General features: G+C 39.3%; 1 protein-coding gene across 5 annotated transcripts in view; it reads right to left on the reverse strand.

Moving 5' to 3' along the window:
- CCDC180 (coiled-coil domain containing 180) overlaps positions 1-23,428 on the reverse strand; it is a 43,248-nt gene that overhangs the window by 17,588 nt on the left and 2,232 nt on the right. For 2 of the 5 annotated variants that reach the window (XM_065571924.1, XM_065571919.1), the window contains exons 3-24: positions 23,051-23,244; positions 21,011-21,090; positions 19,933-20,042; positions 19,721-19,849; positions 19,443-19,553; positions 16,969-17,064; positions 15,893-16,056; positions 15,519-15,638; positions 14,517-14,596; positions 13,916-14,004; positions 11,921-12,043; positions 10,295-10,468; positions 8,551-8,666; positions 7,862-8,006; positions 7,371-7,395; positions 6,923-7,281; positions 5,370-5,587; positions 4,487-4,662; positions 2,472-2,652; positions 992-1,138; positions 552-696; positions 209-325 (exon numbers count right to left, since the gene is read on the reverse strand). In XM_065571924.1, coding sequence (XP_065427996.1) covers positions 209-325; positions 552-696; positions 992-1,138; positions 2,472-2,652; positions 4,487-4,662; positions 5,370-5,587; positions 6,923-7,281; positions 7,371-7,395; positions 7,862-8,006; positions 8,551-8,666; positions 10,295-10,468; positions 11,921-12,043; positions 13,916-14,004; positions 14,517-14,596; positions 15,519-15,638; positions 15,893-16,056; positions 16,969-17,064; positions 19,443-19,553; positions 19,721-19,849; positions 19,933-20,042; positions 21,011-21,090; positions 23,051-23,244 — 3,099 coding nt within the window. The remainder of the gene's footprint in view (positions 1-208; positions 326-551; positions 697-991; positions 1,139-2,471; positions 2,653-4,486; positions 4,663-5,369; positions 5,588-6,922; positions 7,282-7,370; positions 7,396-7,861; positions 8,007-8,550; positions 8,667-10,294; positions 10,469-11,920; positions 12,044-13,915; positions 14,005-14,516; positions 14,597-15,518; positions 15,639-15,892; positions 16,057-16,968; positions 17,065-19,442; positions 19,554-19,720; positions 19,850-19,932; positions 20,043-21,010; positions 21,091-23,050; positions 23,245-23,428) is intronic. The other 3 variants (XM_065571920.1, XM_065571923.1, XM_065571921.1) reach the window with 3 other exon arrangements.

The raw sequence follows: 23,428 nt of genomic DNA on the forward strand, positions 1-23,428 counted from the left end.
GCAGGATTGGGTCCTAAATCCCTAGATTCAAGGCTGGCAATGGCAGAGGAAAAAACAGTCCTTAAATAATAGATAAAAACACTGTACCTATGTCCCATCTGTGTGTTTGCCTCTTCAAACCAAGCCAAAAACACTTTGGATAGAATAAGTGAGATATATAAATGATTGAGATTGAACCAAACTAAAGTTCTGGAATTTGTATTTGTACCTCTGATTTGATTTTCACTTGTAGATTTGTTAGAAACCGCTGGATTTTCTCCATGAAGAGACGATCCATTGCAAGATTATGGAATTTTGTTTCAAACTTGTTGATAACCTCAGTAGCCTCAAAAACAAATGCCAAAAATCAGGAGATAAATCAGACTTAAACTTGGCCTTCTTAGCCTTTAATAATAGCACTTGGCATTTATATAATGATTTTCATGTCACACAAACATTAACTAAATCTAAGAGTGTCTCACAACGAAAATCTATTAACACGGGGGATTAGAATGGTTACACTAGCTGCAGCCAGGAATTTGAACACTAGAAGGGAATGAAGATCTGCCTACTTGCTCTAAGTAGTTTGACTCCATTTTCTCCATATCAATCATGATTAAGCCTTCAATGAAGTCAATGCGTCCTGTTTCTTTCTCCAGACGCTTACAAAAGAACTCCACCTCTTCTGGAGAAAAGTTACCTCCCTCTGAAAATAATCTGAAAACAATAAGTGAGAAAGGAAAGTAATTGTCTTAGGTTCTTCCACCTCCTCAAAAGAATCCTTAGCTGAACAGTCCCTATTATATATATTTTTTCATGGGATGAAAACACTATTATAATATTAGTAGTATACTTTTTTAAAGGATGAACTTGAATTTTATTGTGCTGACTTGACAGTAAATTACAGAATGTAGGTAAGGAGACAAGGAGAGCGAGAGAGAAATAAAACTATACAAGCCAGGCGAACAGAGATAGATATAGAAATAAACACCCTCACACCTCTCCCTTATACCTGCAAGCTTTAAGAAAGTCCACGTTTGAATCTCGTAGTTTCCCCAAGGCTTCTTCTAAATAGTTCCGGTAACTCCGCAGGGATATTTGGATAACTTCTACATGATTAAGCAGCTCTGAGTGCAGAGAGTTGCTTAGAGCAACCAACCTAAGAGCAAATAACAAAAGACAGCTTTTTCAGGGAAATCTATGGGAGAGTAGACATTCCTTTTCAAAGGCTGCTGGGTCTTGGAGAGAGCAGAAGAATGAGAGTTTAATCAGCGCGCTTCTGCTTCCCTTCCATTGGGAATGTTTTGATGCGGCAGCATACAGCAGACACACTACTAGCAAACACTCAGTGCTATGGAAGAGGACTCTTATAACCTAACTTGTCAATTGCTACTAGTGTACAGGATAGGTAGCATGGATAAAATCTGGATACATGAAACAAACTTTTTCTACTTTATTCTAAAATTTTTATAAAATTCACAAATGACTTTAGTTTCTTAGCAGGGAGATAAAGAAACCCTGGAGAGGTGTTGGTCTTGAGATATTAACTTCCACTTCTGCTGAAGGGACCTGGAGTAACTGACTTCACAGGACCTGGGGTTTCTAGGTTTTACAGTGCACTGAGAGAGGAAACAGAGAGTCTAACTGAGTTAACCAAAGGATTCTTTGTAACAAAGACTCTCACTCAAAGGAATGGAAACTAAAGTGAGAAAAGCATTCCATGTGTCTCCCTTGCAAAGGATATTAGGGAAAAAAGAACTCAGCATAGCCCAACCTTTATATTTATTCCACACTTTGGGCACCATCACTCTTGTGAGAAATAGTTGTGTGAGCTAAGTTAGTACATACACACATGGGCGCACACAAATCAATGAATGTAAATGGAATTTTCCTCTTATTTATTTACACTCTGTCATTTCCATTCGTTATTTCATTTTTGCCCAAACATTACTGGAGATGCCTTCTAGTATCCTTGGGGATGATAAAAAGTGTTTATATTTAGTTTTATTTTTCACATCATCGGTCCCCTCATTATTATAATTGCTCTAAAACATGGCTGACAAGCCTAAAAGTAGCAGAAGAGCAATAAATACTGTACTACGGCTGGATAATGATAAAAGTCTCAGATACATGAGCTTTTTGATCTCAGTGTGTTCAAGTAACGGTTACTCTATGCTGAAGCTTTTCTGTTTTAGATTACAGATTTACAGGGTAATGTGACTGTACATTAGACAAAAGAACCTGGTAAAGATTGTCCCACTTAGAGTTATTGACCAGCTGAAGGTGGACAGGGCAATAATTAGGTCAAATGATCCTACCTCAGTCAAATGAGCTGCCTGGCAATCAAACAGTAAGATAAATGCTTCAAACTATCCCAGTGAGAGAATGACAATGATACCTGCTGCTGTTCACGAAATCTGGGATAAGGCAGATTCAGGATGCAGTCCAGGAGTGGGAAACCTCACAAACCATGAGACTCATAATGTGCTTACTTTTCAGCCTTAGTGGAACTGAGGAAGATGGCCTCCATGTCCTGGATCCTTCTGCGGAAGTTCTTGCTGATGTCATTTTGGTCCTCTCGGAGTTTCATAAACTCATTTTTCTCCTTGTTCAGAGCTTCCACCACCCCTGCACAGTGACACTCCAGACGCTCTTGGTGAAGAAGCAGCTCCGCTGAGAGGAAAGGAAGTACTCTTATATGGCCATCACCTCAAGCTTGGATTGAGCCTGAGCATTACGACATGATCTATCCTGACTTCCAACACAAGTGACTATGGCTTACCCCAACAACTAGCCTCTACACTCAGTAGAAGATGGCTGGTGGTGTGAAAACTTGTAGATTTTGGGGGGGGAAGGGAGTAGTCTTGTTAGTCTGTATCAGCAAAAACAATGAGGAGTACTTGTGGCACGTTAGAGCAGGGGTTGGCAACTTTCAGAAGTGGTGTGCCAAGTCTTCATTTATTCGCGGTAATTTAAGGTTTTGCGTGCCAGTAATACATTTTACATTTACAGGGGCCGGCGGATGGAACCCCAGACTGGCAGCAGGCTGAGCAGACTGGCGGTTGGGACCCCAGAGCCGGCAGCGGGCTGAGCCAGCAGCGGGCTGAGCCACTCAGCCACTGCTGGTCTGGGGTTCTGTCTGCCGGCCCCTTCCAGCCGGGGTCCCAGCTGCCGGCCCCGCTCAGCCTGCCCGGGGTTCCGTCCATCCAGGCCAGCAGCAGGCTGAGCGGGGCCGGTGGAGGGGACCCCAGGCCAGCAGCAGTGTGCCATAGTAAATCAGCTAATGTGCCGCCTTTGGCACATGTGCCATAGGTTGCCGACCCCTGCGTTAGAGACTAACAAATTTATTCGGGCATAAGCTTTCGTGGGCTATAACCCACTTCATCAGATGCAAATTTGTTAGTCTCTAAGGTTCCACAAGTACTCCTTGTTATTTTTATGTTAAATGTGAATTTCTCCCCTTTGCTCCCACGCTCTCTCCTCTCCCTCCCTTCTCAGTCACTGCTGACATCTCCACTATCCTTTCCATCACCCAGACTTGCAACCTCAGCTGGTTGGGAAATTTCTTGTCGGAATGATTGTACAATGGATAATGCTCCTTTTGCAAAGACAAATTTTTCTGTGGGAAAATTTCCATTTTGAAGAAAAAAAAAAGATTTTCAATTAGGAAAATCAAAATGATAGCTTCCCAGCTCTCTGCCTGAAGGGGAGCTGCAGCCAAGCTTGTGGGGAAGCAGGGAGGCTGAATGTCTTGGCTCTCCACCTGCCCAGTTCTCCGGCAGTCCAGCTGCCTCTCCAGAGGGGAAGCAGGAAGACTGAAAGACAAGGAGGCAGAGAGGTAGAGTGCTGGATATAGGAGGGAAAGAGACATTGACAAGAGCCTTCCAGGCAGCCAGACAGCAAGCTGACCTAAAATGAATTTTTTTGGAATGTCTGTCCTGTGAAAAATGTAGAGGTTTTATTTTTCGTCCCAAATTCCTATGCTTTAAAATTTTCCACAGGATAGAAATTTCAATTTCCAGCCAGCTCTAAACCTCAGTGATATCTTCAACACCTCAATCCTTCTCCTATATCCAGGCTCTTGTTAAGCTTTGTCACTTCTTTCTCTAAAATTATTCTAAAATCCCCCCTTTTTCTTTTGTCTGCCATGACAAAACCTTATTAGCTGAATTTCAAAGGTACTGAGCATCCATTGCTCCTATTGACTTCAATGCGACCTGTGAATGCTCTGCATCGTTAACAATCAGCTCAGAGGGCCATTGATGAATCTCTTCTTAGTGTGAACCAGGAGGAAACAAATGTGAGCTACGAAAAAGGAAAGTTAACCCCCCCCTTCCCAATATGTAAGAAACTAGCAAGTTTAGGGTAGGAGCTAGAAAAGGCCCCTTGAACCCACATTATTCCCCAATATTGAATCAATTAACACTAGCCACTGCTGTGCCAGGTTATGACTCACACCTGGAGAGCTCTAAAAAAGAGACGTGCTGCCCAAAGTGAATATACGTACCAGCCCTGACATTATGGATATCCTTTTCTATGCGCTCGCGCCTTGGCTGATGCATGTGAAGATGCAGTTGCAGCTCCGAATTCAGCTCCTCTTTCTTGGCAGTTACAATGATCCAGGAGTTGGACAAGGATTGGGCAAACCACTTCTCGAGGTGCTCAAAAAAGCAGAGGCGGATCCTATGATTGAAAAGCAAACACATTGCTTTGGGAGAGAGAGCGCATGCATGTGTGTGAGAGACAAAGGATTTTATTTTGCAGAAAAACTCTTCAAAGATCTCAGTAAAAAAAAAAAAACAAGCTCTGAGGAGTCTGACTCCACTGAGATAAGGTTTCTCACCAATCGCACAACAGTGACACTACTGTTTCGATCCAACATAAAGAATGTTAGCCTGCCCAACTTGTTATTCTCTTTACAGCATCTCAGTTCAATCATCCTGCCATGGATTTCTCTGATATAGTTAATCCACTGCTTTTAATAGAAATGCAATTGCTAAAATGCAGAAGAGTTGGTGCTCCATCAAAATGAAGGGTAAGAAAAGGGACTTGGAGGGAGGGGATTCAGAGCTTTGAGCAAGGAACTGGAAGCTAGATGCTTTGAGTTCATGGCTCTGCCAATGCTTTGTTGTGTGACTGGACAAGGCAGTAACCTTTCTGTGCCTCAGTCTTTAAAATAAGGATAACATCTTCCTCACAGATGTGCAGTGAGACTTAAACGTTTGATGGAATGCAATATAAAATGTTTCTTATTATTCTTTTCGAAAGGTCATAAAAGGGGGTAGCATACAGATAACTTTTGGATGCTCATTCAAACTTTACCTCCAAACCTTCTAAGGTTTGTCAATTACGTAGGGGAAAGAAAAAAGGACAAACTACACTCTACTAACCGTTTCTTAAGCTCTGTAAAAAAGCTGTCTGGTACAAGTACATTCTCCAGGTACACAGGAAGTGTTTTTTCTGCAAATTCAGCATAATAGATCTCGGAGGTCTTGGTCTTGCCTGTCTCCTCACGTCCAAGGACTGAGTAAGTGTTCCCACTAGAGGTGGTGAAGAACTCTGCTATTACTTCACATCTTTCAGCCTCACCATAATCATGGAACGGAACCTAGGAAGGTAACGGGAAGTCATAATTTGTTATCTTTGCTACTGACAAGTTTTTAAAGACCTACTAACATGGGCCATACACAGGTTAATGTTGCGAACCTATGGATTTCAAGAACCATGAGCCATGTTCTGATTCCTAGTTTGGAAAACAAAGATATAACGAGCAACCAAGTTTGTGCATTTCAGCATGCTGATATTTTGCTGTTAGCCTAGCAGTGTTTGTGCAAGGCAAAAAGTAGAAGGTGATCATTCCATTTTCTTCAATCTATAGAGAAGTGAAGAATATCCTAGTACTTCAGGGTGGTCACTAGCCTCGGGTCACCAGTACCTCTGTCAGTGTGTCCAGGAATAATACAAATAAAACTTTACAGCATAGCCAGCAAAAAGTTGGCATGGTTTGGATTTTTTTTTAAAGAACCTTATTAAGATGCTCTGGATAGAGATATATCCTCTTTGCTGAGTTTTATTATTATTATTTCAATCCCTTTGAAATATGAGCTGCAAATGCTCGGCTATATGGGCTGAAATGCTGTCTAGTTTCACTATAGATTTTGTAATTGCCTTTGTAGTTTTTTGTTGAAATGCTCTTTTGTAACTTCTTAGAGGGAGTTTCCTCAGCTATCCCTATGTTCCCAAAGCAATATTACAATTAGGAACTAGTGTTTCTTTCTGTCAGCTGTAAAATACACAAAGTAAAGAGTGATTATCAGCGGAGACAACCATTGCAAAATGCTTACTGGTTCCCAGTTGGGTTGACCTAATAGGATCATTAATGCCAAGGGATCAGAAGAATTCCAGTTCAGGATTTTGCTGCTGAAATGTGCAGAACACACACATGGCAAGGTCAGACATAGGATGAGGAACTAGTACTACACTAATTAGTTAACTTTCTTTTAATGTCTTGCCACCAACTATTCCGAGGCACCCCACTCACATAAAAGGCTGTGTTACATTGAGGCAATGACCATTTAGGTTCTCCACTAAGTACAGACCTGAAAAGAAAATACTGAGATATAGAGATAGTGTTATACCATCATCTTGGGCTGACAATACTAAATGAAGGAAGGAAACAGACCCATGTCGGAAAAGTCTCTTTTCGGCTGTTTCTTGGAAAAAGGACAGGAAAAGTGCATGAGGGAATGGTCATGCACTGATGTATGGGCTTCACCATCACACATACAGAATCTACAGCTGCTCTAAATACGTAATGGTATATATTACAGAACATCACTAAACTAATTCAGTAAAGACCCATATGTGTTTTGGCTATATAACCATCAAAAAGATTTGCATTTGTGCTGAAGCTGATTTACCTTCATGAAGAAATTAGACCTACCTCAGACTCCGGAAGAATATCTTTCAAATAATCCATTTCTTCATACTCTTGTGCAGGACTGTCTCCATCCTCAAACCTATTTGCTTCACTTTCTGCACTGTCCTCTAAGTGTTCAGTTTCTTCACTTTCCTGAGCTGTGCTCTCCCCATCCCCTGGTTTCTCTGCTTCCTCAGTTTCTTGTACAATGCTCTCCTCATTCTCAACTGTATTTGTTTCTTCAGTTTTGTTTGTGAGGCTCTCAACCTGCTGCTCTGATTCTGTACTTCCTTGTGGAAAGCTCTCAGCCTGATGCTCGGTTTCTTCAGTTTCTTGTAGAAGGCTATCCCCTGTCATCTCTGCCATATTTTCAACTTCTGAGTCTCCAATTAAAATAAGACAGAAATGTCATCAGTCATATTCCAAAGAAGCACAGATTGAAAAAATAAGACTTGTACTCTTGAGACATTACCTTGCTCTTCAAATGCAGAGCCCACCTCCCCGGGTAAGGTTGAGAAGAAAAAGAAACAAAAAGGTACAAATTATTTGTTTAGAATAACATCAAGTTCACTTCACTTTCCAAAATTAATGTACTCCATCAGCATTTGAAAGTTCAAAGTCATAATGTACCATTAAAAGGAACTCATTTTAAAAATGTAATACAGATTTGGATGATTTTTTAATTCTAATTTTTCTGTTTTAAAATGTAGGTGAAGTTATTGAAACGTAGACATGAAAATGACAGATTTGAGACTAGGACAGAGGTAGGCATAGTGTGGGCAGATGATGCAAAAAGTCTCCCTCACTCAGCTCTGCCAATGAACCTCAGTCCTATGGTGGCCAAAACTCTCTTTCATTTGATATAATATTTGATTGATTTGGATTTGAATGCAAGATCCCCAACAATGAAACAACAATGCATCAGCCAGATTTCAAATCATAAGACGTTTGTTTTCTTTATACCTGTTTATAGACTTCCTTCACGCTAAAATACTGGCCAATGGATGAACTATAAGAAATCAATTCCTTCAGTATAGCTTCTGGGTAGGATGCTACTATCTTCACTATGTCTTGGTGAAAGGCCTCATACCTGTCAAATACCAGGTTGCTATTTAAGAGAATTCATTACATAATGTAATAAAAATTATATGTGAACATAATATACATCTGCATCTAATATGTGATCTAGAAGTGAAGTTGTTGGCATAAATCAATTTCCTGATCTATGTAGTCCCATTATCCAAGATCTTTAATTTCCAGGGTTACTGCAACGTTCTTGTGATTAAATCATTCATTTATTATGCTAGCATATCCTTAGCACAATACAGAACACTAATGTCAACCCAAGAAATTCAAATGAAAGAAATTTTTTAAAAATCACATATTTATTTATTTGTTTGTTTTCCCCCAACTCTTTAAAAAAATGGAGTTTTGCGCCAACAGTTTTTTGCCCACTCTGAGCAAATGCAATAAGACAGGAGAGTACATTATTTGACAGTAGTCTTCCTGAAGGTGAAGTAGCTAGTGCAATTTTGGCTTTTCTACAAATGCATTCAAAATGCAACACAAATGTGATTGGAATGGTCTTATCAAGCATTGGACATCCTTCACTCAGAAAGTGTGTCATATTTTCTACCATCCAGAATACATACCCGGCTCTAATGACATCCAGAGAAGCAAAGGCCTTTCCTAAAAGATTCTTCAGCTTTCCCTCAGAGCTTTGTGTCCTCAGTTTGTCCAAAATTATATCCAGATTAGCTTCCCTTATCTAGGCCCATATGAAAAACAAACAATAAGCATAAAGCTGTAAGAAACCCAAATGTTTCATATCTATTTAGGATTCAAGAAATTAGTTTCATGTACATGTCTGTATTTTAATTATACATTAGACAGTACTTAAAAGGGGCATTATTAAGGTTAACAGGATCAAAATTTGATCTATCTTGTCTCTAATTCCTTATGTCTATTTACAACCAGTAGGTTTTCCCCCCAAATCAGAGGCATCAATGCCCTTTAAAAAAGAAACAGAGGGTCCTGTGGCACCTTTGAGACTAACAGAAGTACTGGGAGCATAAGCGTTCGTGGGTCAGAACCCTCACGTTCTGACCCACGAACGCTTATGCTCCCAGTACTTCTGTTAGTCTCAAAGGTGCCACAGGACCCTCTGTTGCTTTTTACAGATTCAGACTAACACGGCTACCCCTCTGATACTTTAAAAAAGAATCAGTGATCACAGCACTGTGTGTATTTGCCCATGTGTGTAAGAAAGAATAATGGAGGGAAAGCATATATATAAGGTAAGAGAATTTCACTTTCAAGCTTTCAAGAACTTACTGTAAATAGCTAGCACATGCCTTGTGGGAGTTCCATGCATTTACTCCAAGGCTACTGCTCTTTTGCAAACACAACATTTGTCACTGGCCAAGGCAGGTGATGTGAATCCCAGCTGATCAAAACTACTCACGGCAGTGAGGCACTCCAGTGAACCACAGGAAGAGCCAAAGACTCACCTCTGCTTCTGGAGAAAATGGATGCCTCAGCTACCTCCAGAGTCTCACTGATACCTGGACTAGTCGTGGTGGCCCGGCATTTCAGGACCAAAGTAGTTACTGAAGATTCTAATGGGTAGAATTTGCCCAGGCAAAAGAACAATGAAGACTAGATAACATGTGAGAACACCTTTGTCTCAGTTCCCATCTGGGATGTCTGGCCAGGTAAATTCATCAAGCAGCACTACCTCATCCACTTCTTTGGGGCTCTATCAAGTGAGATTGTGATTGATGAACAACAGACATCCAGACTAGGCTTCTATATCCAATAATTCAGTCATCATTGGCACTTACTGCTTCCCCTGCCAAAGGCACAGGGAGATCTGGGAGACTGCACAAGACATTCCAGAAGGGGCAAATTGATCTTACACAGAGAGGGGAGGCCATGCTGCTTTCTTTCCAAAAGTTGGCAGGTATGAAAATCATTTAAAGATTCTGAACAATGCCTTCAAAATATCCTTTTATCAAGCCACAGAGCACAAATAGGATGTGATAACTCAATATACATGCATGGTTCTGTAACTGCATAACATTTTACTTGTGAATATGCATGCAACTGTATATGAGTAATGATAAGGTTATAGTTGCTAGAGCTGGAAAATACCAATTTAGATAAATGAGATCATTCCCCTGCCAAGAATAAGATATAGTCCCCCTCAGAGGATGTATCAGATATTAGACTAATACACTTAGCAGTATGCAGCCACCTTCTAAACACAGAAACCATTAGAAACACTCCCACTTTAAGTTGTACTTGCTATAAAGGATTCTTTGAATACCAAAAGCATCTTTTTGTTAGGAAGTGCTTTCTTTATACCACACCAACGTTTTAGACTTTTGATTGTACCTGATTTAGGTTTTCATGCTTCCGCCGGCACTCATTCAGTTTCACCTGAAGTTCATTTTCTTGCTGGGACAGTTTTAGCTGATGTTCATCCCAGAGGACAATAGCTTGCTGGAAATATTTGTACAAGTCTTTGCAATCCTGTTCAATATGTTTAGCCAGATCCTCAAAGTCTCTCTAAAGCAATCAAACAGATAGAACAAATTATCATTAAATTATTATTAGACTATTATCTGAGAGTAGAGATGCATGAGTAGTAGGGGGATAGCTGACTTGCCACGACTGCCTAGAGGAATCCTACAGTTACCTGATAAAGCAGAAGGTATATCAAGAATCAGAGAACACCATCTTTTTTCATGTCACTACCATCCATTCTGTTCTTGCAACTGTGCTAGTGGGAATTCCATTCCATCAACAATATAATTTCTAGCAGCACCACTTAGGGTGACCAGACAGCAAGTGTGAAAAATCGGGACAGGGGGTGGGGGGTAATAGGAGCCTATATAAGAAAAAGACCCAAAAATCAGGACTGTCCCTATAAAATCGGGACATCTGGTCACCCTAGCACCACTTTCAATGACATATCAGACAATTAGAAGATAGCACCACAATGCTGTTTGGACGGGGGTGGGTAGGTAGTAGTCCAATACCTACTTTTCAGAAATTGGAAGCCCTTAGATACCATGACAAAGAGCAAGGCATGAGAACCTGGAAAGGTATTTAGAACCCCAGAGTGTGAAAGAACAACTGCACAGCCTCTGAATTTGAACTACTCTTTTTTCCTTTCTAGTCCTGTAAATTCAGTGAACATTTTTCTCGCCACTGATAAAATCTAAAACAAAGTGCCAAAGTGGATGAGCCTTGTACATCACTTTTCAGATTATGATATTTATAACTGATATCAGTATATGTACTATAATACTTTATTATTCCAAAACAATGGATGGAAAAATAGCTTTCTAACATCTAATATTCATGTGTAAATACATCAAAATAAAACATATACATATGGCTAAAGCTCAGATCATTTACCAAACAAAAAAATATTCACGTCATCTATCGTTGGTGGATAGTACAAGGAAACTCACCTCTTTTCCCATATACATTAGCACAGAATTAGCACAGGTTAAAAACAATAGCTAGTGTAAACAAATAGAAGAGGCCAACAAAATAATAATATTTTGCACTTTACATTATGTTCCATCTTATGATCTCAAAAGGTCACGCAACAAGTCAGTGACAGAGTCGGGAATAAAAACTAGATTGTCCAATTCCCAGCTAGTACTTCAGCTAGAAGTCCATCCATCCCTCACAAGAGCAGCAACCACAAAGTGGAGCTCTGCATGAGCCCTGAATCATTTAGCCATCTGGAACCTGGAGCACAACAGGCCAGTTGTTTTCATATATAGTCATTGTAAAAATAAAACCAAAAGTTATGAACTATCATTGAATCGCCTCAAGCGTCTCTACAGGATAAGAGGTCAATTATATCATTGCACACTCTCTAACAGGGCATCAATAGAATAATGAAACGAAATGTGAAATTTTAAACCATCACAGACTGCAGGATAGATATTAGATTTGACTATTCTAAGGATGTAATAAAAAGAATGGCCTTAGAAAACGTACATCCATCTGTTCCAGCTCCTGTTCAAACTGACTCTGCAGCCTTCCAACCATCTTGAAGAAGTCAGGATTCACAACTGTTTCAGCCTCTTTCTCTGTGCAAACTTTTAAACTCAACAGTTTATTCTAAAGGAAAGGAATATTATGTTATTGACATGTACCTGGTATGCAGTGTTGTTGTAGCCGTGCTGGTCTCAGGATATTAGAAAGACAAAGTAGATGATGTAATATCTTGTACTGGACCAACTTCTGCTGGTGAGAGAGACAAGCTTTTGAGCTACACAGACTCTTCTCCAAGTCTGAACCAGAAGCTCTATGTAAGCTCAAACACTTCTCTCTTACCAACACAAGGTGGTCCAATAAAAGATACTACCTCACCTACCTTGTCTCTCTAATGTATCTGGCATCCCAGTAAACATGTTGAGGTTAAACAAACTCTGTTGAACCATGTAACATGCATTCTTTTCTTTTGAACTGGTAGTTTTAGAAATAAATATCCAACTTCAGTATCTTTTCCTGAAGAAACTCTAAGTGGAGGAAAAATTAAGCTGGGAATAGACAGTGGGTGTGCAAGGTGAGGGTATATACCCCTCCCACAGGAAGAGCACTAAGTCTTTGATGACATACTGTTGATAACAATCAGTAATAGTTTCAGAAAATGAATGCCTGTGATATTTGAGTCCTGTGATTGAACTGTAAATACTAGAAAACTGTAAATAATCGATGCTTTGTATTTACACATAGTCCGTAATCCAAAGCTCTCAAATCCCTTTACAAATGTGGATTTAAGCCTCAAAACCTCTTTATGCAGCAGGTCAGTAGTATTATCCCCATTTTAAATATGGAGAAATTGAGGTACAGAGGTTAAGTAATTTCCCCAAGGCCACAGAGCAAACCGTGGCCATGCTGGGGTCCTGACTCTCAATCTCCTAGCCTAAGTAGTGGACTCTCTTTGTAGGCCAAAAGCCTAATGGGGAGAAACTGTCTTGAGTAAATTGTATTCCATTTTGCTTATTTTGCTTTATACCCCATTTTGCTAGTTTTGAATTAGTAAGAAGAAATTGTTCTGAGTTTATTCTTTGCTGATTGTGTTAATGATTGTTCTTAGAAGGACAGAAGTTTTATGGCTGTAATTATTGCCTTATTTACATTTGGTGTGTGAGTGAAAAACGTATGGTATACTGAGTAACTGAGAAGAGACAGGTGGGCCGGATGGTCAAGAAGGGCGTGGAGAGGCACCAACTTTATTATCAGAATCACCCAGATGGCAGATTGATGACTCTAAAGCAAAGGCATACATCCCAGGGACAAGATAAGGAGTTGAGCCAGAGGGACAAGATAAGAAACAGCTGCGGATCCTCCCGGTAAGCAACCTTGAATACCTCGTGAATGACAGCTCCAGTGTAATACAGCACGGTCCATAGACTTGTATGGGAACTTATTACTATAAAAGAAGGGTTTATTGCCATGGGACTTTGGGTTCTTTCTGCATCAACATCGGAGCTTCGAATGTGTTCAACAGAGGCCCAGCTCCCCTCCCTCGTGTGCAGTTTCAGCTGGCCACTGGAAGTGACAGAGCAACACTAAGGATTGGTGACTAAGATCCAGCTACAGAATCTTTTGGTGTGTGCGCGTGCATGTGAATGGAAGCATATGCTGATTTTAATGCTTAAATTGTACTCTCAATAAACGCGGCATATTGCCTTATCACCTTTAAAAAGATTCCGTGTGATTCTTATAAGCATAACATCTTCCCTCCACTAAATTAGTATTTGTTGCTGCTATTCTACATGTTCCAAATACAAATGCCACGTTATTGTGAAGAAAAGTACACAACATCGTTTTGACTAACAGGATGAAAGAGAACTTTGTGAGTAATTTGGGTTGTCATGCTGAAATAGTGGGTCTCAAACCAGACATTATACTGGATGATCTGCTGCTACCAAAATCCTTCATTGGGTCTCCAAATTCAGCAACTTTCATTCTCATGACACTGACCTTGCATAGCTGTACATTGTCCAAACATTCCTGGCAAACTCTCTCATATTGGATGCGAATTATCATCATATGTTGCACATTATGGGTGTCTTTAAAAAAGAAGGAAAGGAAATAAGAGTCCAGTGTGAAGACTTCACCATTTCACATTGTAGCACATGTGACTATGACTGAACAGTTGTGTCTAGCCTCACTCTACCCTAGTGGCATGCTTGACCCTCATGTATGGGCATTACCAGCCTACACCACAAGGCTGCCTCTACCCAAATTTTTTTGCCATTATGCTTAGTAATGGTGAACTGTTATTTTTATTACATTCTAACACTGTCTGTGCTGCTAAACAGGCTACAAATATCAAAACAGTTCCTGCCTGGAAAGTTTATAGTCTAGAAGACACACATATAGAAAGACAAGGCATACTGCAAAAATTAGAGGATGGAAACACTTTAGATCATTTTTTTTCTCATTCTAAAGAGAAAAAAACCTGAGAGACCAAGATCAGGATAGCATATGTATGTACAGACACACAGTACAGTTCAATCATGGCCTTAGAAATAAAATGATTGCTTAAATCCCAATTCATTGCCGTGAATTCCTTGCTTACCTATATACTTGTTTAAAGCCACAAGAGATTCGTACCATTCATTTATCTCAGCTTTTGAATGTGTCGGGGGCAACAAATCACTATCAAAATAGGAAACAAGAGACACAATGTCATACATAATCCATTCCAGTTCTCAATGGGTTAAAACTGTGAAGTAGTATAATAGCACTATTGTTTTTCCACATTTTGTTTGTTAGAAGACAGATTTTCAGCCAAATCAGCAAGGCAAAACCATAGAGATGCCTGCAATTTCTGCAAAAAAGCTGCCTTCTGGAAAACGGGTGAATTGTTATCTGTTTAGTTGCTATATTAATTTTAAAATGAAAAGGAATCATTACTTTAAAATTACAATATTTTAATAGGTTATACACATAGCAACTTTTCTGGTTTAGAATGGAAGGTGTCCCAGATATACAGTATGAGATTTCCTTTGTCTCCTCTGCTGATTATTTACTATATACTAAATTCTCACGCCATTCCCAAGAGAGGCACTCAAACTTTTCAGTCAGGCCAAGTTAGGGTTATGGGATTTTCACCTACCCATTCATCCTGACTTGCCACTATTTATACTGTACTTTCAGAGCCACTGATTTCTCTTCTTTAGAGTTTTTACATCAGGCTTATTCAAAGAAATTTGGGGTCTGATAGATCATATTCGCTAGGTGCCCACCCCCCTTCCATTTCACTTTATCTACATGGATGTTACAGACATTTTGGGGGCCCGAGCTCCAGTCCCTGGTACAATTGTCCCCCCTTCCCTCCTTCTTATCATCTCTGTACATCACTACTTGCAGCTACTTGATGTTGCTAATAATGAAACATTTAATGACCCCTTCATTCAACACAATCTGCCCACTGAAAACCATGAGCATCACCTCACCGGTGAAAGATAAAAAGAAGTTTGGGGGCTCATTTAGTACTGTGTTGGTCCATTTTACAGTGGTAAATCAGGTGCATTATTCACTGTAGCAAGAAACATTTTTTCTGTCTCTCGCGTCATACCAAAGTACTTGCAGAAGCTCCATTCTCTTTCTACTAAGTGAAATCTGGTCCTTTATCATGTTCTCCAAGTCTCTTTTTACAGCTGTGGGTTCCTTTACCTCCTTCCTTGCCATAAATTCTCTGCAGGACACAAGTAACCATTTAAATAAAGATATGTTTGGGACAATCTGTATCTTGACATCTAAAAGTTATTTTGAACCAGATAGATTTAACCCCAGTCACTAAAAAGGAGCATAAATGCCAACATAATTCCTTGAACACTGTTAGCTTTACAAAGAGAACAGAATCAAAGATTATTTTGTAACAAACACAAATGGGGTCTTGTCATTTAGTTTAATCCTACTAAAAATATAATCTGTTGCAGAAGTATGGACCTGAAACTGCGAACCACATAGTCCTTCTGTATGATTTTCCAGTCCTTCAGCCTCTCTTGCCACTTGAGCCATTGAGACAGCTCCCTCTTCAGGTCTGCCTCCATCAGATTAACAAACAACTTGGCTATTGCCCTCTGATTGGCTAGGAGGGCTTGGTTTATCATCTGTGTATTAGAAGATACAAAGAGGAATAAAGGGCAGCACAAAGCATACAAAAATTTGACAGCTATTGTTTTTTAATCCAGTGGGAAAATGAGGAGTATTTTGTACAATACAGAACACTCCTCCTAAATTGGGATGACTGATTTGTTTGAAGAACAGCACTGAACAAATCAAGAAGTCACAGATTCAGACATAGCACAATAATACCCATATGCAATTTGAGAGGGTTTTAGACTTCCTCTGAAGCACAAGGTATTAGACAGTGATGACCTTGTCTACAGTCAGGAAATCTCCCATGGCTGTGGAGCTGCAACAGTGGGAGATTTCTTGAAAACTTCCATCTTAGGCACAGCCTTAGAGGCAAGATACTAGACATAATGGCCCAGTTGTATGATCCAGTAAGGTAAATGCTATAAATATAAAAATATGTTGAAAGAAAAGCCTTCACACAATATGCCCAGTTGAATTACAAGAGTAAGCAAATGCTCTGATTTTGATCATATCGCTGTCAGCACTTAGCTTGAGGGAACAGTATATGTTAAAAGTGAAGGATGTTTTCTTTCCCTAATAGACAGTAACAAGGTATATAAAATGGACCTATATATTTCAGAATGGAATGATTTGTTGAGTACTGGAAAATACTGATGTATGTCAGAGATAAGACAGCACCTGCATGGAGGAAACTGCAGGTGAAAAAAGTTATGAGAAATGATGATTCAGCTCTTGTATCTTTTCATTGTTAAGGAGGTATGATAAGTTTGAAAGAGAGGTAGAAAAGTGACTAACACTTCCAGACTGAAAGAGGAAGAAAATTAATCACTCCTTACAGTACACAGGGAATATTCCATCTTGCTACTTTCTCTATAGCCTCTCAGACAAATGAATGACTGCATATATCAATATGAAAGATTTACCATTGCTTCAGTATGTATGAACCTGTGCACATCAGAGAGTGAGAGATAAGAAATATCCTCCAGAATCTTGGTATATTTCCTCAGTAAATCTTTTATCTGGGAAACCAAAGGAAAGAGAAAAAGAAAGAGCCCAAAAAGTCAGTATTTCTTAAGATAAGTGATCTGAAATAAGACATAGATGTTTTGTTTCTTTAAAAAAAAAAAATTCAGTTGACTGAAATACACAGTCATAGCACAGATTCAAAGCTGGATGTATGACTTAAAATAAAACAAACTATTGTATTTTTCTTCTAAAATGTGATACCGTTAATAAAAACATGGCTGTATCAAACATTTTAGTAAGAATTACTAAAATCAACTGCTTCTTAATATACGTCACCCTTTAGATCAGTGGTTCTCAACCAGGGGTGTGTGTACCCCTATGGGTACACAGAGGTCATCTGGGGGGGGGGAGGAAGGGGGAACCATCAACTCATCTAGACATTTGCCTAGTTTTACAACAGGCTACATAAAAAGCACTAGCGAAGTCAGTACAAACTAAAATTTCATCCAGACAATGACTTGTTTATACTGCTCTATATACTATACACTGAAACAGAAGTACAATATTATATTTCAAATTGATTTATTTTATAATTCTATGGTAAAAATGAGAAAGTCAGCAATTTTTTAGTAATAGCGTGCTGTGACACTTTTGTATTTTTATGTCTGATTTTGTAAGCAAGCAGTTTTTAACTGAGGTGAAACTTGGGGTACATAAGAAATCAAACTTCTGAAAGGGGTACAGTAGTCTGGAAAGGTTGAGAGCCACTGCTGTAGATCACTGCAGACAGGTTGCAAGCCAAGTCAAACATTTGAATCAACTTCCTGTTAGACATTTACAGCCAAATCTCAGGCCCCATTTAAACAACAACAGCACTGGGCACACAAGCCTCTTACTGTTGTATATGTGTCGCTAAGGCACAGGACTGGAAGTCAAACAATCTGAGCTGTATTTCTGGCACTGTCACAACCTCCTGTGTGGCTCTGGACAACTCATCCAACTCTCTGATCCTCAATTTACCCACTTGTAAAATAGGAATATTATTCCCCCGTACATCACAGAGGTGTTGTGAGGAGATTACCTAAATAGGGATCAGAAAATAAGGCACTTATTTGTCCCATTAGTATAGCATCTGAGCACTTCATAAGTTTTAATGTATTTATCCTCACAACCCCTCTGTGAGATGGGGAAATACTAGTATCTCCACTTTACAGACAGACCTAGGACCCAGAGAGAATAAGTGACTTGCTCAAGAGCGAAAAGGAGGAAACTGAAACTAGGCCTTCCATATCCCTGGCTTGCGCCCTAACCAATGAGTGTTTTCTCGCTAAACACTTATACCATACTTTTCATCTGTAAAAGATACAATAGTATCTTTTAAAAAAGCTTTGAAAAGATGGGCAATATCATTATCTCCATTTTACTGATGGGAAAAGCGAGGCACAGAGCAGTTTCATGGCTCATAGGTAAGGCGCTATATGCCTGATCCTGATACATGCAATGACTTTTTATTATGAACAGTATTGTATTTCATATTTTGATACAGTTCGTATGAAAGACTGGCAAAACAAATAATAGGTTAAGTGATAACCTAATGTTGAAGCTTGAAGTAAAACTGTTCATTATCAATGTTACAGGAGATCTAACATACTTCAGAAGACAGGTACTTAAGTGCCAAGAATGATTTTGTTTGTTTACTTGTTTCCATCATGTATGGAATTATTCAGTGACTGACTCATTACAGCCAGGCTTCTTTCTTTTCCCAGGTTCCTCAGGAATAAATTGAGAAAGATATAGCATGGGTGAAAGAAAAATAGCACTCCTGATGAGTTGAGAAGATTCTGTTGTTGACATTGGTTCCCACTGTAATACTAGCATGTGTTTTTGTATGCAACCGTTTGCATATGTGCCTAGAGTGAAGCATTTTATAAATTCAAATAAATAAAAGATGAGCAACCCTTCCTTTTAAAGAGGTTTCTATTGCTTAAAAGGCTGGAAATGTTACACTGGTAGTCACAATGGCTAATCAGATAGTACATAGAAGTTATTAGTGGTGGTGTTTTATTTGCATGCTAACAAATACTTTAGGGTCTGATCATGGCTTTACGCTAGAACAACCAAGCAGCGGCAGAAGGAAGAATCAGACACCTCACATACACCTACATGGCCTCTTCATGTCTCTGCTGCAGGTGCTGGGACTGGGGAGGGAGGAATCAGAGGCTGTGAATGTGCTACACATCTCTCCCCACCTGTGCAGGTGGGTAGAGAATGACAGGATAATCCCGCAAAGGAAGGCAGTAATCTGCTACTGGTCAGGGCCTGTAGCAGAATACTACCCATAGGGAGCAAGTTGCTACGTGCTCCTTACCCAGGGTTAGGAACAAATTCTTAATCCAGCAATTAATTAATAACCATTCAAACTTTAGCTCACTTTCTCAGCTCGAGCCACTTCAAGCTTTATTAAGGTTTCATCCATCTCTTTAATCCACTGCCTTCTATACAAAGACTCCTGGGAGATGGCATCCCATAACTCCCCAAAACTCTGTAAGAAGAAATGTAATGTCAGTCCCATTGAAAAACTAAAAATGAAAAATATGACTGCAGCAGGAGGTAGAAATAGACATTATATATACACATGGCAAGCAAAGAAAAAAAGAGAGACAAGGGCTTGAGCTAGAGAATTAGATTAAATCAAATACACTCCCTTACTGTGATTGAAAAGGCTTCCAGATCAGTGTCACTTTCAATCTTTTTGAACAGAAGTTCAATAGCTCTATCAGATTCTGACAGTTTTGTCAAAAGCAACTTTCCAGACTCCAAAATGAATGGTTCCATTTCCTAAAACAGGCAGGTATAGGAGTCAGATATTGGGTACTAGGCCTTGACACTTATGTAACACTCCAGACTACCTAGCGTCTCACCCTCCCAATGCAGGCTAACTCCTGCTGTAACACAGCCACTGCTTCATTATGACGGCCTCGTCTGCGCTCTGAGAGGCGTTCAATGATATTGCTGTTTGTCTTCTCAGGAACTGCCGAGGAAGAAAATAAAGATGATGCAGACTGGATGTGTTGCTGCAGAATGTCTAATGTAGCCACCAACGCATTATCAACATTAAGATCTCTGGGCAACAGGAAAGATCCTTACACAATACACAAGGGCACAGATTATAATAGCACTCTGCAATTATACAGCACTTTTTATCCTATGATGCCAAAACACTTTGAAGACATTTATTAAGTCTCACATTCCCTCTGTAAGGTAGGCGAATATTATCTCCATTTTCACAGATGGGGAAAATTATGCCAAAGAGCTGTTAAGTGACTTGCCAAATAGTAAAGACACAGAACAGAACCCAGGAAATATTGATGCCCATTCCCCTGCTCCAGCCTCTAGAAAACGTTGTCTTTAATTTTCACACATGAACAAGTTTTTGAGTGAAAAACTCAGAGGGAACCTTGAACCAATATTAATGCAGTATCACATAATTATCTGGAGAATATTTGCAGTGGAGAAAGGAAGGGGCCCTTGGTATACAATGGAAAGATACGGATTTTAATAGGTGACACACTAGGTGAGATATGGGAGCTCTATGATAAATATTTGCCCACTATTTTTTTAACAAAACAGTGCTAAAGTGCTTTTCATATCACAGAAAGTCTGCAAGGGTAAAGGTTAATACATATTATATTGTAAAGAATGGTTCTCTGAAAGCCAAATACTGATTTTTAATGTTTGTTATTAATATTTGTTTCTGTAATAGACAAAAGCACACAAGCTATTAAATTCACTCCTCAGATAAACAGGTGAAACTCCACTGACATCAAAGGACTTGGGCTTGCTTATATTAGGGCTGAATTTGACTCTAGGTCTATACATTCTGAATAATCAAACAAGTACAAAAATACAATAAATGTTTCTGTGATTATTCCCTCCCCTCCATCCGGGAAATTCCTAAAGTATCATAAAAAATAACAAGTTTAAGTTAGTAAAATTTACTAATGAAATCACTGAGGCCTCTGACTTCCCGGGCTGCAATCACATCTTCACTTTCTTGAGCTTTTCGAAATGTAATTTCCCTGAAATAGAAACAGAGATGAAAGCCTTGACCTATGCCATACAAGGAAAAGTAGGGATCTCCAAAAGGCATTGCTTCACATTTTGTAAATTAGATTCATTTCCAAAAAATCTAAATGACCATAAGCATCATCACAACTTTAGTGAATTTGGAGGGGCTAGTGTTTCACAGAATGAATGTTATTTTCCCAGATGAAGTGGGCCAAATTAATTAATTATCATAGCTCATTTGGTGAAAACAACCCAAAATACGATGACATAACATTAACAAATCCCAGATTTAAATACATACTAACTATAGAGGCAATCTGCAAAAAGTAAGGCAAGCTTTAGGCAAAAGTACTTGAAACTAGAACATTTTTCTGCCCTCTGACTCTTCCATTCAGTGGGGCACAATGTATTTCTCTATTTGGTTGTTCGATAAAAAGAAAACACTAGTTGGATAGACTGTTTGCATCACTTCTAAAACTATCATCTTCTTATGTTCTGCTATGAGAGCGATGACCAATTCTCAATTAGGACAGATCTGACTTCCCTCACAGATAACAGGTATTTGCCAGCAGGAACATCTCTCACGTGTTTTACAAATGCATTGGAGACAGAAACCTTTCATGGGGGGTTAAAATGTGTCAGTTTTGTTAATACAGGTATCACTTTTGTACAACTTGGATTTTAATTTTACTTCCACTTCTGGTCATGGCTATGGTCACACACTGAACAGCATATTTGTTCTCTTTCAGTGATTTTCCAGATGCGATATTCTTACTTTACAAGTTCAAAGATTATTTTGCTCATTGCAAAGTCCACCTAGGACCTGTAAATCCAACTATGATCTCTCTCCCTCTTACATCTTGACTGTTAATAGAGATTCTGCAATTAGAACTTAGCAGACACTTTGTTCAGGATGCATGACGCAGAACAGAATATTTTAATTCTTCCGAAGCTGATTTACACCAATGGTCTAACAGAAGTAGAATTTTGTTCATAGTTAATAGGTGCATCAGATTTAAAGACATACAAAACATTAATCTATTTAGCAAGGAACCCTTTTTACATAGTCACTTTTCTAAAAATAAATGCAATTTAAAGTAAGACCAATGAAAATTGTGCATAGTTCTAGACAATTTTAAACAAAAAAGTAGTACAATACCATTTAAAAATGAAAACCATAATATGCAGCCCTCTACAAACATTGAGTAATTAATCCTCACAAATCCATGTGCAGTAGGCCAGTATTACCCCTCTTTACAGCTAGGAAAACTGAGTTACATGGAAGTTGAGTAATTTGCCCAATGCTACAGAGGGAGTTATTGCCAGAACCACGATTAAAATTCAGGGAGTTCCTAGCTTTCAGTCCCATGCTCAAACCTCACTGCTCCTTTTTGACCTGAGTAGCTAGGGCCAAAATGTGGGGGTCTAGTGGGTTGTTTTGGTTAGGAGGAGAAATTGATGTTGGAGTCAGGTCTTTCTTTGATGCAATCCTGTTTATTTACAAAGAATGTACTAAGTCCTGTTTCCCTCAACACAGCAGGTGACAGTTTCTTTGCTCACAGTTCAAAGCCCCTTTCCAGCTAGCACTTAGACCAAAAGTTCTCTCGCTAGGCCTTTCTCAGGGCCACATTCCCAGTGCTTGCTCTGGCTGCATCCTTGGCTTTCTGCTATTTTTCTCCCGGCTTCTCTGCTGTTTCTTTTTCTCCTCCTCTCACAAAGACAGACACACACACTTCCACCAAACAATACCTAGTGACAGCCCTCCACCCACATGTGCCTTTGCTTTGGGTGGTGACATGTACCTTTGTTCTGGGTGGAAGCTGCTATTGTTTCAGCTGGTTCCATAAAGGAGCTTAACTGTTTCTTACGTGTATCAGTAATGAAGGTTGGCTGTGATACCCGCTAGTTTCAAAGAGGTTTAACCCAACCTATAACCATATATAATTATAAATGTATACTTCCAATCTATACCTGTACAACACTGGATTTTCAGTGAAGTCATCATTGGGCATTCCCTCAACCCATTTCTGCTGGCGATGAGATAACAGTCCTTTCCCAGCACACATTTCCAAGTCCCTAATCACAGGAATCCTTCCACTGTTCATAGGAAACTTATGTTGCTCTGCCTTGTTTCTCACTTCCTCCAGAGAGCGTACTAAGTTCACCTTCATAAAAACATAATCAAGGTGTTAAAATTCTCAGTAATCCACTGAAGGCAGAGAAGATCAAAGAAGCTGCACTGAATAAAAGTGGCTGAATAGGAGATAAAGTAATAAACAATTCTTTGCACTTATATAACATCTTTCATCCAAGGTTCTTTACAAAATGAGCAAGAACATCCCCCTTTTA

Source organism: Chrysemys picta, chromosome 18, assembly GCF_011386835.1.
Source record: "Chrysemys picta bellii isolate R12L10 chromosome 18, ASM1138683v2, whole genome shotgun sequence".
Taxonomy (NCBI): domain Eukaryota; kingdom Metazoa; phylum Chordata; order Testudines; family Emydidae; genus Chrysemys; species Chrysemys picta.